Source organism: Anomaloglossus baeobatrachus, chromosome 1, assembly GCF_048569485.1.
Source record: "Anomaloglossus baeobatrachus isolate aAnoBae1 chromosome 1, aAnoBae1.hap1, whole genome shotgun sequence".
Lineage (NCBI taxonomy): Eukaryota > Metazoa > Chordata > Amphibia > Anura > Aromobatidae > Anomaloglossus > Anomaloglossus baeobatrachus.
The window spans coordinates 139,087,476-139,105,117 of record NC_134353.1 but is presented as its reverse complement, the minus strand read 5'-3'; the positions used below and the strand labels follow the sequence as shown (position 1 = coordinate 139,105,117).

The 17,642-nt window shown below is 46.4% G+C and overlaps 1 protein-coding gene and 1 long non-coding RNA gene across 2 annotated transcripts in view; one reads left to right on the top strand and one right to left on the bottom strand.

The window, feature by feature from the left end:
- Nucleotides 1–17,642, bottom strand: part of LOC142290409 (uncharacterized) — a 158,334-nt gene that overhangs the window by 73,681 nt on the left and 67,011 nt on the right. The window lies entirely within an intron of this gene.
- Nucleotides 1–17,642, top strand: part of LOC142290399 (macrophage scavenger receptor types I and II-like) — a 127,324-nt gene that overhangs the window by 45,377 nt on the left and 64,305 nt on the right. The window contains exons 6-7 of the mRNA XM_075334359.1: nucleotides 132–203; nucleotides 11,995–12,048. Of these exons, the coding sequence (XP_075190474.1) occupies nucleotides 132–203; nucleotides 11,995–12,048 (126 nt within the window). The remainder of the gene's footprint in view (nucleotides 1–131; nucleotides 204–11,994; nucleotides 12,049–17,642) is intronic.

The window sequence follows — 17,642 nt, the reverse complement described above, 5'->3', positions numbered from 1 at the left end:
ATATCTGGAGCAAACACGAAAAGTGTTATTGCACATAGTAGAGGGGTGACCTGACTGTTGAGCCTTTTTTAACTTTTATTTTATACAGTTTTTATGCTCTCACAATGTGATTTCTGTGTTTTGTAATATAGGTCCCCCAGGACCAAAAGGAGAGATGGGAACCCAAGGCCCAGTTGGACTCACAGGCTTACCTGGATTCAGAGGTACATTAGTAATCATTATCTCTTACCGTACTTTAGGAATGTGATGGAATAAAGCATTTACAATATTCAAACTGAAAGAGGTAGATGATGAGAATCTCCAGACCAATATCACATGAAAAGAAGGGCTCCATTTTGTTCCTGTGTGAATCACAGAAGCCGTTAATGCTGACATATGAACAATAATTTTTGTGTCAGCAAGTCAGAACTTGAAAAAGACATGAAAGTGGCTTCCAACTATGTGAAACTGAGAATGTACTACTATAGTTACAAAATCCAGTATCTTTAGTAAGTGTTTCATACACAGTGGCATACTGGCAATAGAGGCAGGCCATGCAACCGCTATGGGTCCCAAGAGTCAGAAGGGCCCGGTGCCAGCGCTAGCATCGGGCCCCCTTCCCCTCCCACGGGCCCCCCACTGAGGATCGCACTTTCAATCATATCAACATCACAGGTGCCGATACAATTGAAAGCAATGATGAGAGAAGGTGCATTACGGTATATTATATGAAGGAATATGGGTTGCATTATACTATATGGAGGAATATAAAGGGTGTATAATATTATATAGAGGAATATAAAGGGTTTATACTACTATATGGAGAAATATAATGGGTGCATATTACATATGGAGAAATATAAGGGGCCCATTACTCAACTATGTGTGGCCCATTTTACTATATGGAAAGCTTTGTGGGGCCAATTAAGTTATTTGGAGGGCTATGAGGTAGTCTTTATAACTTATTCTACAGTTATTTGAGGGCTATTATACTGTATGCAAGCAATTATACAGTGTGAAGGTTTGTGTGGGGTCCTTCATACTGTGCAGAGGGCTTTATGGGGACTGGTATACTATTTGGAGGGATACTAGGGGCCATTATACTATATGTAGGCCCATTATATTGTATGGAGGGCTGTGTGGGGGTCACAGTTGGGGATCTTACTGTGTCGAGGGTCATCATGCATTGCAAGGGTAATTGAAGGGGGGTACAGTATTGTCATCATCCTGTGTATGTGGAGGATACTGTGGAGGAATTATTGTGTGGGATCATACAGTGTTTGTGAGGCACTTTTGTTGCCATCATACTTTATAGCTGCAATGAAAGGGGAATGTAGGGGCTTCAATAGGAGGAAAATTACTTTGTAATAAGGGCTATGAAGTTGAAAAGTATCCTTCTGTGACCCAGCCAAATTTTATTATTTTTTTTGAGCGGGAGGCCCAATAAGAAATTCTGCTATGGGGCCCCATGATTTCTATGTATGCCCCTGTTCATACATAGCGCTGTCCACCAATATATCCATCCTAACCAGTCATTGACGTGTAGTATGTGTGGATATTGTGAATCGCTACCTGAACATAACTAGAAGACCATAGATTTTCCCATACCTATGAACGTGTAAGAAATCATTGTTCTCTCCATGGAAAGTGGTGGAGAACACTACTTAGAAAACGTATTAGTAATTTTCCCACAGAGTCTCTGTATCAAGGCAGAACTTGCTATACAAGTGAGACATGCAGATTAGTAGATTAACCCCTTCAGCCCCAGGGCGTTTTCCGTTTTTGCGTTTTTGTTTTTTTGCTCCTCTTCTTCTAAGAGCCGTAACTTTTTTATTTTTCAATCAATCTTGACATATGAGGGCTTTTTTTTTGTGGGACAAGTTGTACTTTTAAATAAAACCATAATTTTTACCATATGGTGTACTGGAAAAGAGCAAAAAAATTCCAAGTATGGAAAAACTGCAAAAAAAGTGTGATGGCACAATAGTTTTTGGGATGTTTTATTCACCGTGTTCACTATATGGTAAAACTGATGTGTGGGTCTGATGCCTGAGGTCGGTGCGAGTTTGTAGACACCAAACATGTATAGGTTTACGTGTATCTAAGGGGTTAAAAAAAATTCACAAGCTTGTCCAATAAAAGTGGCGTACGTTTTGCGCTATTTTCCGAAACCCGTAGCGTTGTCATTTTTTGGGATCTATGGCTTAGTGACAGCTTATTTTTTGCGTCTTGCGCTGACATTTTTAATGGTACCATTTTTGCACAGATGCTACGTTTTGATCGCCTGTTATTGCATTTTGCGTAAAATTTATGACGACCAAAAAACGTAATTTTGGCGTTTGGAATTTTTTTTGCCACTATGCCCTTACCAATCAGATTAATTTTATATTTTGATAGATCGGGCATTTATGAAAGTGGCGATACCAAATATGTGTATATTTATTTTTTTAACCCTTTACTTTTGAATGGGGTGAAAGGGGGGTGATTTGAACTTTTAGGGGTTTTTTTTGGTTTTTGTTTTTTAAACTTTTTTTTTACTTTTTTTTTTTTTTATTTTACTAGTCCCCCTAGGGGGCTATAGCAATCAAACATCCGATCGCTCTGCCCTATCTGCTGATCACAGCTACACAGCTGTAAACAGCAGATTTGATCACTTCCTGATTCATTCGGCTCCGGGCCGAGTGAAAACGAAAGTGACTCGTCATAGCTGCAGGCGTCAGCATATGACCCTGTGATACTATGGCAACCACCAAAAGTCACGTGATCACTCACATGACTTCCGGTGGGGGCGGCGGTAAGTGAAAATCATGGCTGCGCGTATATACATCTCGCTGCCAGACTTTGGCAGCAAGATGTAAGGGCTTAATGTTATGGGTGGAATGCGATTCCACTCGTAACATGCAGGCACACATGTCAGCTGTTGAAAACAGCTGATATGTGCGCCGATCGCCGCATCCTGCCCGTGGCAGGGGGCGGGGCTTAACAGCACACGCTCCATGACGGATATATCCGTCAAAGGTCGTGAAGGGGTTAAAAGAAAGTGACATGCCCGCACCGGGGCCGTGGGGCACTTGTTACCGGGCCGCAGTTCTGTTTCTGGGATGCCGCGGTGGCAAGGACCAGTTCCGTGACCCCGACGATGTCAGTCAATGAAGAGGGGATAATGATGGGGGTGATAGTTTGTGATGCCACCTGTGGTACTCGGCCAGAGATAGCCGACGATGCAGGATGGGACCTCTGGGGCAGATGGTGACGCAGCTTGGTTGGTATAGCTCTCCACAGGTAGAGCTGAGCCCCAGGGCAGATGACGGTGGTAGTAGGTGATGGCAGGGATGCAGGCAGACAACGGAACGACACGAGGATGCAGTCTCAAAGTTTTTACTCACTGTAGCAGGTTCCAAGGTAACACGACTAGTCAGTGACCGCCTGTGGAGTGCTCGGTTCCACTGTGATGGGCTCCAGTCAATCACAGGCAGTTCGGAGGTCAAGGCCAGTGCACCTTTCTTATGTACCTTCCCTGGTCGTCTTCCTGTGCTGACTTCTCTCTTGCCTGTCCTGTGCATACGCATACAGTGCCCTGAGCCGGTGTCCGCGGACCCTGTTGCGTGGTTTGAAGCTCTATCCCTTGGTCCTATGTGGCCACATTCCAGCGGATTCGTGTGTGGAATTTGTTTTGGTACTAGATGTTTCCTTAGCCTCTGGTTTTACTAGCAGAGCACGTTGGTTCTTCTCCTCTAGTCAAGGGACCAGTCCCTGTTCTGCGACCAAGTCCCTCCACTCCAATATGTCATATGTGGAATGAGGCCACGGGAGTATTGTGCACTTTCCGTGGTCTCTATTACCCTTTCTGTCTTGTGCCTGGGCCGAGCTGCAACAGCTCCAGACCACAGGTCTTCACTCCTCTAATGCTCCTTCCAACTGTCTGTCACTACAGTGTCCCCAACTCACTAGACTCCACCACAGGCCCTGTCGGATTAGGAGGAGGGAGGTACCATCACCAGTGGTGGCTATACATAGCATTAATGGAAACAAACCCTAACCGGACCCAGTGGGGAGCTGCTAATTGAGGTGTTGTGTGTTTTGTGTGCATACCGGTGGATGACCTCTTCCATACTCAGGATGGAGCACCACACCTCTGGCTGAGGTGCAGTACCTCTGTGGCGACTGAAGCCTCAGGGGTGCCACAAATGTTCCAAGGCGGGGCATAATAGAGGGGCACTTGGAGACAGAGGCTGCTCTGATGTAGTAAGAACTGATGTAAGAATTCTTCCTGTACTGATTGTGTCTACATTTGGAGATCCATTATTGTTCATAGCTACAGTCAGAGGCGTAAGGGCGTAACTAGAATAGGTGCAGGCATTGCAATCTCACCCGGCACGAGCCTTGGGGGTCCAAAAGGCCCCATGGTCCATATGACAAGACCATTACCATTAAAGACTTGAAATAATTGATGGCCCTATTGGAGCTTTTGCATTGGGGCTCACAAGTTTCAATTTACATAATTGGGTACAATAAATAGACAGGCAGAACAGTACAGACAACTGTGAAACAAGCAATAATGCAACCTCAGGCATCTCACCTGCAGATTAGTATTAACTCATAATTAGAGATGAACCACCCTCCGAGAGTTCGAGTTCGGTTCAGTTCGTCGAACGGTGCCGCGTTCGACGAGCCGTTCGACGAACCTCTCGAACCCCATTAAAAACAATGGGAGGCAATCACAAACACATAAAAACACATTAGAAATGTACACATACAGTTAATAAACATTGCCATTACACTTACCGATGCCCGCGATGCGTCCTCCACTCTATCTCCTGCTAGTTTTCCTTACAATAATCGCTGCGTCCTCCCGGTAACCAGCACTGATGATAGGATCTATTGTGACATCAAAAAAGCCATGTGACCAGTCATGTGTCTATTATCTCATTGGCTACAGACTGGTCACATGGCTAGACATCATGTCCTGTCCTAGGTCCTGTCAGTGCATCTCTCCAGTACGCGGTGATCGTTTGTGTATCTCCGTGTACCGGCGACATGCTCTGGCACATGGTAGACTCCCCGTTCCTGCATGGGGTGCTCTTTACAGAGTCAGCCCACATGCAAGGACTGGCTGTCACAGCCGATGAATAGTGGCACCGGGAATCACGTGATCAGAGCACCGTTGCTATGGTAACCCGGCTGTGAGCGGTGAAGTCACCGCTAACAGCCGGCAACCTGTGGTCACTCTCACTGAGTGATTTCTGCACGGGCAGCAGCGTCTTTCTCCCATGCAGTGAAGCCTGATGTAGCAGAACTGCATGTGTTGAAGGAGAAAGAAGACAGAAGACCATGTATGGTGGAGGGCTGACAGGGAGTAATAAACATGGAGTCTCCAATGTGTCTGTGTATTTATTTCTATTAAAGTATTTTTTCTCTGTGTGGTGTCTTTTTTTTAACCCTTTATTGGATTCTTAATGGCCGGGTCAAACATGCCTGACATTAAGAATCTCTGGCTTAATACTAGCTAGTAAAACAAAGCTAGTATTAACTCATTATTACCCAGCAAGCCACCGTAACCAGGGCAGCTGGAGGAGATGGATACTGCGCCAGATGATGGCGCTTCTATGAAAGCGCCATTTTCTGGGGAGGTTGTGGACTGAAATTCGCAGCAGAGGCGCCCAGAAACCTCGGGCTAACCTGTGCTGCGGATTCCAATACCCAGCTGCCTAGTTGTACTCGGCTGGACACAAAAATGGGGCGAAGCCTACGTCGTTTTTTTTTTTAAGTTCATGAAATTCATGAAACAATTAAAAAAAGGGCTTCCCTATATTTTTAGTTCCCAGCCGGGTACAAATAGGCAGCTGGGGGTTGAGGGCAGCCCATACCTGCCTGCTGTACCTGGCTAGCATACAAAAATATGACGAAGCTCACGTCATTTTTTTTTTTTAGTTTTTTGGCAAAAAAAAATGCTTCCTTGGATTTTCCATTGCCAGTGAAGGTAACACCAAGCAGTAGGGGTTAGCAGCCAGTAGCTGCTTGGATTACCCTTAGCTAGCAATACAAAAAATGCAGCGGAAGTCCATATATTTTTTTTTTATTATTTACTTAAATAACAAAAAAAAAATGGGCTTCCCTGTATTTTGATTGCCTGACATGACAGTGTTGTAAAAATAAATCATTAAAAACAATGATATAGCGCCCCATGGTATTTTTGATTCTCAGCGCAATTAAAGCAGACAGCTACGGGTTGCCACCCCCATCTGCCTGGCCTTACCTTGGCTGGCAATCAAAATACAAGGAAGCCCATTATTTTATTTTTATTTAAAAAAATAGTTTAAGAAAAAAAATGACGTGGGGTCCCCCCATTTTTGATAGCCAGCTAGGGTAAAGCAGATGCCTGTAGCCTGAAAACCACAGCTGGCAGCTATACCGTGGTTGGTGATCCAATGTGGAGGTCACCCCCAGGCTTTTTTTTATAATTATTTTATAAATAATAATAAATACAAAAAAAAAGTAGGGTCCCCCCCAAATTGGATCACCAGCCAAGGTAAAGCGGACAGCTGTGGTCTGGTATTCTCAGGGTGGAAAAGTCCATAGTTATTGGCACTTCACAGCCTAAAAATAGCAGACCGCAGGCGCCCCAGAAGTGGCACATCCACTAGATGTGCCAATCCTGGCGCTTCACCCCAGCTCATCCCGTGCCCTGGTGTAGTGGCAAACGGGGTAATAAATGGGGTTGATACTAGCTGTAAAGTCACCTGACATCAAGCCCAGCAGTTTGCGATGTCATGGCATCTATCAGATACCCGACATCACAAACTGTCAGTACTAACAAAAAAATAGACAAAAAAAGTATTTAAAAAAACACTCCCCAAAACATTCCCTCTTTCACCAATTTATTGTAAGGAAAAAAAAATGGGGTCCCACGACAATTCTGGACCGTCTAGAATATGGGGGGGACACGCTCAGGGAACGTATCCCCATTTTCTAGGAGTGCAGACCCTCCATGTGAGGAGTGTGGGTGCAATGAATCTGCACCCACTCTCCCCGGGTCCACAGCAGCAGAGTCCATGTCGTAACTGTTGCTACCAAAACTGCAATGCCCTGCTCATGAAGTAAGGGCATGACTAATCAGGAGAACTATTCTACATTTCCAAATATTGGTATTTGCTGATATTATTGCTATTCCACCTACTTTATATTGGGGATAGGATCTTGGAGATGGAATACCCCTTTAAGTCCAGTTATCCAGCTGAATGAATACTAAACAACAGAGCTCGCTATTTAGACATGTTTTCTTGTGGCGTATAACGGACTCTCATGTTTGGTAGTCGTATAGCAGGGTAACTATAAAATCAAATACCTCCATTTGGAAATGTAGTATAGCTCTCCTGATCAACTATGTTCCTTACCTCATGAGCAGGGCATTGCAGTAGCTTACAGATGCCTGGTTACCACTACTCACTGTGCCTGAACACAGGAAGCTGAGCTGACAGCCGCTCTGTGCATGCGGAAGCGTCTATTGTAAAGGAGGGGGCCGTAAGCGATCAACGCTGCACAGGTACCGTGGGACACCGGGGAACACCGGTGGGGTTATAGGGGGGGACCTGGCAGGGCCTGGGGAGGAGTTTTCTGTCGCATGTGTCATGGCACATGTGACAGAAATTAGAGGAGTAGGGTGAATGTGGCCGGCGCGCTGCTGTGCGCGTGGCCATCTTGGATTTCCGGTAGGGGGTCAGGGGAGGGGCACTTTGGCGACACCGGGGGACCGCAGGGGACCGGGGAGGAGATTTATCTCCCATCTGACATGTTTGTTCATGCCAGATGGAAGATAAATAATTTTTTACCGGCGCTGTCTTTTACTGTAACGTGATCATTGGTATACGGTGTATACCGGTGACCACGTGAGCGGGGACCTGAAAAACCGGCCTGAATCATGATTTCCAGGGTCTCAGCTACTCCCTGAAACCCCAGAGATTTTCTGACTCTGGGAGGCGCTATTCACTTATTTCTGCCTGCTGTTTATGAACGGCAGATCAGATTAAGGCTACATTCACATGACCGATCTGTTTTTGCGGTCCGCAAAAAACGATCTGTTTTTTTTTCCCGGATGCATCCGTGTGGCATCCGTTTCCGTTCCGTATACAGTCCATATCTCATCCGTTTGTCATCCGTGTGCCTTCCGTTTTTTTGCGCACTGCAAAAAAACTGAAGGAGGGAAAATACATAAATTTACCCAGGATCCATAGCTTCAACCTACATGAGGCGGTCACATGTTCACTCCAGTGCCATTTTCTACTGCTTTTAACAGCGTAGAGCGCTCTGGTGATTTTCCTGTGTTGTACATTTCATATCAGTCTTTTCTGTCATTATAATGGCAGAAAGACACATAATGTCCCACTCTCCTGCATTTTGTAATTTTGCACCCCTTGGTGTCTTTCATGTGGCACTAAGGGGTGCTTAGCCTTGTATTTAGCCAAAAAAAATAAATACATTTTAAAAAAAAAAAATGACGTGGGGCTCCCCCTATTTTTGATAGCCAGCTAGGGTAAAGCAGACAGCTGCAGCCTGCAGACCACAGCTGGCAGCTTTACCTTGGCTGGTAATCCAAAACTGAAACACCCCATGCTGTTATTTTAAATTAAATAAATAATTAAAAAAACAACAACACATGGGTGTCCCCCCAAAATTGGATCACCAGCCAAGGTAAAGCAGACAGCTGGGGTCTGATATGCTCAGACTAGGGAGGTCCATGGTTATTGGACTCTCCCCAGCCTAAAAATAGCAGGCCGCAGCCGCCCCAGAAGTGGCACATCCATTAGATGAGCCAATCCTGGTGCTTCGCTCCAGCTCATCTCGTGCCCTGGTGCGGTGGCAAATGGGGTAATATATGGGGTTAATACCAGATGTGTAATGTCACCTGGCATCAAGCCCCGGGGTTTGTGATGTCAGGCTTCATCAGATACCCGACATCACCAACCTAGTCAGTAATAAAAAAAAAATAGACGATAAACACATTTTTATTTGAAAAAAAAACTCCCCAAAACATTCCCTCTTTCACCAATTTATTAGAAAGAAAAACAAATCCAGGTCTGGTGTAATCCAAGGAGTTCCCATGACGATCCATACCATAGTCAATGTCACAGTCAATGAAGAACAGAATGTTCCATATTGGCTGGGAGAGAAATGCAGTGACCTGAGCTAACATCAATAGGTCAGCCCAGGTCACTGCAGAGCATGTCAAGTGCTGCTGTCAGGAGGAGGTACATTAACATCAGCTTTTTCCTGCCGCACTGCCAAATCCGGCACAAGTACAGTACAGTTCAATAGAGTTCACAGACTGTCACATGCTCCGGTCACATGACCGCATGTGCACGAAGCTTGATAGTGAACTGTATTGAACTGTACTACACTTATGCCCTGATCTGGCAGTGCGGCAGGAAACCGCTGATGTGAAAGCAGCCTTACCTGCGGTGATCGCTGCACTCCTGAGAGCAGAGCTGTCACTGAGTTCAATGACCGCCGCCTTCACAACCATGTATCGCGGGAGCCTGTGACATCACCGCTTGCGACAGTCTCAGGTCGGCAGCGAGAGGAGATGTGACAAGCGGCGGCCATGGAGGACAGTGACAGCGCTGACGTCAGAAGGGCAAGACTTCATCATCGCAGGTAAGGAACTTTACTAAGCCCCTGACAGCAGTGCTTGTCATCCCGGCGGCTGCTGTCACTGCAGTGTGAGAGGCTGCGGACACCATACAGTGCGGGCATATGCTGACACTGCAGTGACAGCAGCCGCGGACACTGTACAGTGTGGGCAGCCGAGGGGCTGGAGCTGGAGCGGGACACAGACTGCAGCGGCATCCGACAGAAGTCACACAGAAGTGCTTCTGTGTGGCTTTCGGGGATTTTTGCACACATAGCCAGGGTAAACATCGGGTTACTAAGCAAAGCGCTTTGCTTAGATACCCGATATTTTCCTTGGTTACCAGCTTACCGCAGGCTGCCAGCGATGGCTTCCTGCAAACATAGCTGTAAAAAGCCACGCTTTTTGGTGATCGAGCTGTTATCGAACGTAAATCGAGCTGTCGAGCTTTTAGCAAAAAGCTCGAGTTCGATCTCGAGCACCCCCCAAAATCACTCGAACATGAAATTGGCGAACCTCGAACATCACTCAACTCTACTTCTCACACAGCACAATGCCACAGATGTTACAAGTTTTGAGGGAGTGTGCACTTGGCATGCTGACTGCAGGAATGTCCACCAAAGCTGTTGCCCATGAATTGATTGTTTATTTCTCTACCATAAGCCTTCCCCAAAGGCGTTACAGATAATTTGGTAGTACATCCATCCTGCCTCACAACCGTATATATCTACAGTAGTATATATAGTGCATACTGTATATGTATACTGAACAGTAATATACTGCACAGACAAAAACTTGTTTTTGCCCCCATTTTTCAACTGTGTGTGTTTGTCTATATATACATTTATACATTTTATATATATATATATATATATATACACACACACAGTTGAATCGTAAGCATTATCACACAATCAGGTAATCAGATTTTTTTTTTCTTAAGTTGAGCTCTTTTACTTGTTTGTTTCAAGTTGGACATTGTATTTTGCGAACAGAAATATTCATCAATGCAGAACACTAAAATGACAAATAAGTGATTTTTGCAACACTTTTGATATGTGAGCTTAAATAATTTGTAACAGCCTGTAGAAAGAAAGTTGTGTGTATGGGGCAAACCATGTTATCAGCCTTCAACGTGGATTTTATTGTGTCTCTAAGGCTAGAGTCACACTTGTGAGTGCATCGCGTGTAACTCGCGCGAGTCTCTCATTGAATCACCCGGCATGGACTGCAGCAGCACACATCGCTCCATTTGACATCGCAGGAACGAGGAAGCTCACCTTACCTGCCTCCCGGCCGCTATGAGGAAGGAAGGAGGTGGGCGGGATGTTACGTCGTGCTCATTTCCGCCCCTCCGCTTCTATTGGGCGGCCGCTGTGTGACGTCGCTGTGACGCGTTCAGTGAGAAAGCTGTGACGTCGCTGTGACGCTGAACGAACCGCCCCCTTAGAAAGGAGGCGGTTCGCCAGTCACAGCGACGTCGCCGGGCAGGTAAGTACGTGTGACGGGTCTGGGCGATGTTGTGCGCCACGGGCAGCGATTTGCCCGTGTCACACAACAGATGGGGGCGGGTACCCACGCTAGCGATATCGGTATCACAGCGTGTAAAGCGGCCTTTAGTGAACTTATCTCCATCTCTGGCATGTCTTCTTGCCATAGGCTGTTCCATCATTCTCATCTCAGGTCCGGATTATAACATTTTGCAGCTAGATAAATGGCATCAGTGCTCAACAGGCTTAACCTCTATTCACACTCTATAAATTGTTTAAGTGATGGTGGATAGTGAGACATATGAATCCCTATATGTAAAATGACACAAATTTTTTAACCATTTAAAACACAATATTGAGGACAGCTCATATTAGTTGACATTTCTTTTTCTATTTAACAGAGGTAATAATAATCCCATAGATTCTTAGGGCCTTTTAACACAAACATTTGGTGTAATGCTGTTCTGTTACCTTTGAGTTGTTCAGGACTATAATAAAGCACAATAGACCTCTTTGGGGTCACTACTGTACCTCTCAAATTTAATACTTGGCATTCTACATCAGATGCCGAATAATGGAGCCAGAAGGGCTCTACATGATCCCAAACAGCTTCTGTGTTCCCTTCCGAGTTGCATGTACATATAATAAGGGGCCATAGACTTTTCTGAGTCCCTTCTGTATCCCTATATGCCTCCAACTTCATATTTATCATGCTACATCAATTGCAAATTACGGAGCCGCCGGGACGCTCTGTACCACGGAGAGGCTGACGGCATCCATGTTTATAAATCAGAAGCATGTAACAATTGTGAAATGTTAGTAAAGGCTTCAATCTGTACAATTAATAAGAAGTATGGGTTTAATTAAAATATTTTATATGCATCATATTATGGTTTACAGGTCCTTCAGGATTAAAGGGAGACCAAGGGATTATCGGAGTGCCAGGATTTCCAGGTGAGTATGATGCAGTTATATATACAAATGTACAAAATTACAAAAATACCTTTTTTCCCCCACATTTTGCCACTCTGAACCCGTAACTTGTTGCTGTTGTTGCCCATGAGTGGCTGTGTTGTCCGGGTGTTTGAATGGGACTGATTGGCACCACCAGATGCAGCTCATGGAAAAATGGGTGCAGATCCTGATTAAAAAAAGTTTAGCGGTGACTTTAGTGATACAGTTTCTCTGAAAAACGCGCCAGTATCACATGGAGCAAGTGAAAATATAGTAACGCTAAATCCTAATGTGTTGGATAATTTCCACATGATGAATTAGTAGCAGAACTTTGCTGCAAATTTCACCCAAATTTCACAAGTGTTTCCATCCTTGGTGAACGTCATGCACTATTGAGAGTTTTCATGAAGATTATTATTGGCAATAAGAGGATGGGATTTGGAAAACTACATTTTATTGCACTGTAAATTGTTTCAGATTTGTGGAGTGGAATCTCTCTCCAAGCCGCCATGTATAGACCCACCCTAAAGCCATGTTCACAAGTTGTGTTTTTGCATTTTTTTCCATGAGTTTTATGAAAATTAAAAACTGTTTTTTTACAGTACCAGAAAGCCCTATAAGATTTCAGAAATCAGACACACACAACTGCTATTTTTTCTGACAGAAATGGAAAACAGCTGCGTTTTTGAAAGAAGTTGCATGTTAATTCTTTTTTTGTGATTTTGCTGCTTTTATGGCGAATGAAACTAACTTTATTTAAACATGTAATGAAGACAAACAACACCAAAAATGCCGCAAAAAAGCCTGCATCAAAAACACAGCAAAAAATGCATCAAAACCTGATTTTTAGAAGCAGCTTTTTAACTGCCAATAGAGCAGGTTTTGCTAAAACGCAGCAAAAAGACGTGAACAAAGCCTTATGCAGAGATGTATCTAGACTTTCCAGCACCCGGGGCAAGAATTCAGTTTGGAGCTCCCCCCACCCCCCACCAAGCGGTTTGGGTAGTCATCATGTGACCAGTCACTCATATGTGATTTGCACACTTAAGGGGGCTTTACACGCTACGACATCGCTAATGCGAACTCGTTGGGGTCACGGAATTGATGACGCACATCCGGCCGTATTAGCGATGCCGTTGCGTGTGACACCGATGAGCGATTTTGCATTGTTGCAAAAACGTGCAAAATCGCTCATCGGTGACATGGGGGTCCATTCTCAAAAATCGTTACTGCAGCAGTAATGAGGTTGTTCCTCGTTCCTGCGGCAGCACACATCGCTCCGTGTGACACCGCAGGAACGAGTAACCTCACCTTACCTGCCTCCCGGCCGCTATGCGGAAGGAAGGAGGTGGGCGGGATGTTACGTCCCACTCATCTCCGCCCCTCCGCTTCTATTGGGCGGCCGCTCAGTGACGTCGCTGTGACGCCGCACGGACCGCCCCCTTAGAAAGGAGGCGGTTCGCCGGTCACAGCGACGTCGCCGGGCAGGTAAGTATGTGTGACGGGTCTGGGCGATGTTGTGCGGCACGGGCAGCGATTTGCCCGTGTCGCGCAACAGATGGGGGCGGGTACCCACGCTAGCGATATCGGGACAGATATCGCAGTGTGTAAAGTAGCCTTTAGTCACATGATGATGAGCTGCTCTTAATAATTCTCTCAATATTCAATGAAAAACGTAGGGAGAAAAGCTAGTTGTCAGATGCAAGTATTAAAATCACATATGAGTGGAGAGGGCATGTGATGACTGCTGGAAACATCGAGCAGAGCTGAAACCTGACAGTGAGTATATTACACGCTGTCAGCGTTGAGTTACAGGGCTTAATTTTATAATTAAAGGACTTGTCCAGGTTTGAGATGAAAGTCTGTAGTCAATGTGATGCCCCTGGGCTATCAGGTCATCACAGGGTATTGTGCAATCTACCTTCCCGTGCAATTTCCACCTCCTTCTTGGTTATGGGTCCCCAACTACATGGTGTTGACTACATCAGCTAATTAAAATCCTAGGTACACTCTGCACCACACCCACCAGACACACAAGTGGACAGCCTGAGTGGAATAGGGTCGCCCACTTGGGGGGTTGGTTAGGGGAGGTCAGGAGTGTCAGGAGTAGAGAGAGAAGTGAAGGAGAGAGAAGTGTGTTGGAAGTGAAGGAGAGAGGAGGTCAGGAGCCGGGCTCCTAGGAAGCCATCTAGGTAGCAGACGGTGGTCTGGGCCTAGAGGAGCTGGACCCCCGGTTGTAGAGGATCATGGCAAAGGACACAGAACTATCGAGGAGGACAGCCGGCGGCCTTGCACCATCACCGGGCAGGGACCCGGGCACGACGGGGTATGTGGACCCTGGGTCAGGCAGAAGCTTCAGGCAACCTGACAATTTACCCGACGAGAACAGAGCCTCCAAGATCCGCTCTCCACCCGCTCCAAAATCGGGGTACTAGCGCAACGAGGGGGATAGGACTTTCCACTAAAATGGTCCAGGAAATCCCAAGCATACACCCTAAGAGCAAGCTCCCACACTTAGCCATAGTGTGGAGTGGGACCCGGCAAGTTCCATACTACCGGGACCAACAGAGTAGTAAACGTAGTTCCAGGAGGCAGGTCACGGATCACTAGGCAGCACCATTGGGGACGGGACCCGAACTAGCTCCCCTCAGCTGCAGCAGTATCCAGAACTTTGGTTTATCCAGTTGTCGGTGTCAGCTTAATGGACTGAGTGAGTACGCAAGTGGCCCCCTTCACTCCCCACGGCACTCCCCAAATACCATCACCGAGTCCCGGGGCAATCCCCCCTACTCGTGGAGGGTTCTAATGCCCCATTCCATCACCCCAACTGATACTCCAACTTACCACATACCACGGGTGGCGTCACAAACTCTAATACAATCCCCTGTAAATACCCCTTTCATTTGAGTGGCCGCACGACCCCCGGGTCCGGAGACCCCTCGAGCCACCGCGGATCCGGATCCAAGCAGCCCGGCTGCTGACACAGGGGCGGCACATCACTGTGTCACTCTAGGTGACTGCAGGCTTCTGAATTCTCACAGCACTTGCACTGCACACTTCTAGGATTCTCCGGTGCCAGTGTTGGGAGTGAACGTCATATGAGCACAAGTATGCGATTTGTATACCTCTGGCCACATTCTGATTAGATGTGTCTGGCATCAATTCATTTTCATTGAGCGAGGCCATCCATGACATTGATGACCTATTCTAAACGTAGGTCATCAATGTTAAAGTAATATTACAATTTATGAATTGTTACTTGTGTACAAGATCAGAATTAATAACAGCACCACCAGAGGTACATAATTAGAACCTCCATCAGTTCAGAAACACAGCATCACAACCACTAGAAATACAGAAATTCATCATCAGAACCAACAGCAATTCATCATAGACCCATAAGCAGTAAAGAGATTCATCATCAGAACCACACCACCAGCAGTACAGGAATATATCCATATAGCCCCATCAGTTCATAAATAGCATCAATACAGAAATACATCAGCAGAACCACAAGCAGTACATGGTACATCAATTGGAATGTCAGGTCAGACCCATATACTGTACATTTGTATTACATGAAGCTACAACTTCCAGTACATCCTTAAAGGGAATCTTTCACCAGGTGTTTGCCACCTCATCTGAAATCAGCATAACGTAGGGGCAGAGACCCTAATTCCAGCGATGTGTCACTTACTGAGCTGCTTAATGTAGTTTTGAAAAATCAACAATTAATCAGCAGTACATATACATTAGACAGAGGCGTATCTAAGGGGGGGTTGGAGGGGCATCTGCCCCAGGCGCAGTGTTAGGGGGGGGGCGCTGTGCTGATGCAGCTCTCTGAGTCTTCCCAGCAGCCAGGGACGGCGTCTGCACCTTTCAGCAAGGGCGGTGATGTATGCTGTGGCCCCCAGGCCGAGTTGCCAGGCCCACAGCGCTCACGGCAGCCACACTTCCCTGGCTGATGGCTCTTACATCCACACCTGAACGCAGCTTTCTCTGCAGTCTGCAGGGCCTAGGTTCACCCGTGGGCGGAGCTACACGCAGTATGAACTGTGTCCAATAGAAATGGTAGATGCTAAAATGTACGGGTTCCTTCCAGGTATGACTTGTCATGAAGCTGGTCACGCCCACTAACCTGGAAGGAGCCCATACATTCTAGGCTCAACCCACAGGTGAAGACACTATCAGACAGGAGCCAAAGCATCAACTTCACACTGAGCTGTATGTCCTGTCTCCCCCACCCAGGGCTATATACCCCCAGAACTGTCTATTAAGCCCACTCCAGTGCTGTATATCCCCAGAACTGTCTATTAACCCCACCCCAGTGCTGTATACCCCCAGAACTCTCTATTCACTCCACCCCAGTGCTGTATACCCTCATAACTGTCTATTCACCCCACCCAAGTGCTATATAACCCCAGAACTGTCTATTAACCCCACCCCAGTGCTATATATCCCCAGAACTCTCTATTCACCCCACCCAAGTGCTGTATACCCCCAAAACTCTCTATTTACCCCACTCCAGTGCTGTATAACCCCAGAACTGTCTATTAACCCCACCCAAGTGCTATATACTCCCAGATCTCTCTATTCACCCCACCCCAGTGCTGTATACCCCCAGAACTCTCTATTAATATAATAATAATATTTATTCATTTATATAGCGCTATTAATTCCACAGTGCTTTACATAAATTGGCAACACTGTCCCCATTGGGGCTCACAATCTTCTATAGTCCCTATCTGTATGTCTTTGGAGTGTGGGAGGAAACCGGAGAACCCGGAGGAAACTCACGCAAACACGGGAAGAACATATAGACTCCTTGCACATGGTGTCCTTAGTGGGATTTGCACCCAGGACTCCAGCGCTGCAAAACTGCAGTGCTAACCACTGAGCCACTGTGCCTTTATTCACCTCACCCAAGTGCTGCATACCCCCAGAACTGTCTATTCACCGCACCCAAGTGCTCTATACCCCTAGAACTGTCTATTCACCCCACCCAAGTGCTATATAACCCCAGAACTGTCTATTAACCCCACCCCAGAGCTATATACCCCCAGAAGTGTCTATTCACCCCACCCCAGTATTGTATACCCCCAGAACTGTCTATTCACCCCACCCTAGTCCTGTATACCCTTCAGAACTGTTAGTCCCCTGACCCCAGTGAGGAATATACCACATAGAACTGTCTGTCCCCTGATCCCAGTGCGGTATACCCACCAGACTGTCTGTTCCCCCCGCTCTAGTGCTATATACCTCCCAGAGCTGTATGTCCTCCCACCCCAGTGCTGTATACCCCCAGAGCTGTTTGTCCCCCACTCCAGTGCTATATACCTCCCAGAGCTGTATCTACCTCCACCCCAGTGCTGTATACCCCCCAGAGCTGTTTGTTCCCCACTCCAGTGCTGTATACCCTCAGAGCTGTTTGTCCCCCACTCCAGTGCTGCATATCCCTCCAGTGCTGTATAAGCCCAGAGCTGTATGTCCCCCCACTCCAGTGCAGTATACCACCCCAGAGCTGTATACCCCCACTCCAGTGCAGTATACCACCCTAGAGCTGTATACCCCCAGAGCTGTATGTCCCCCACCTC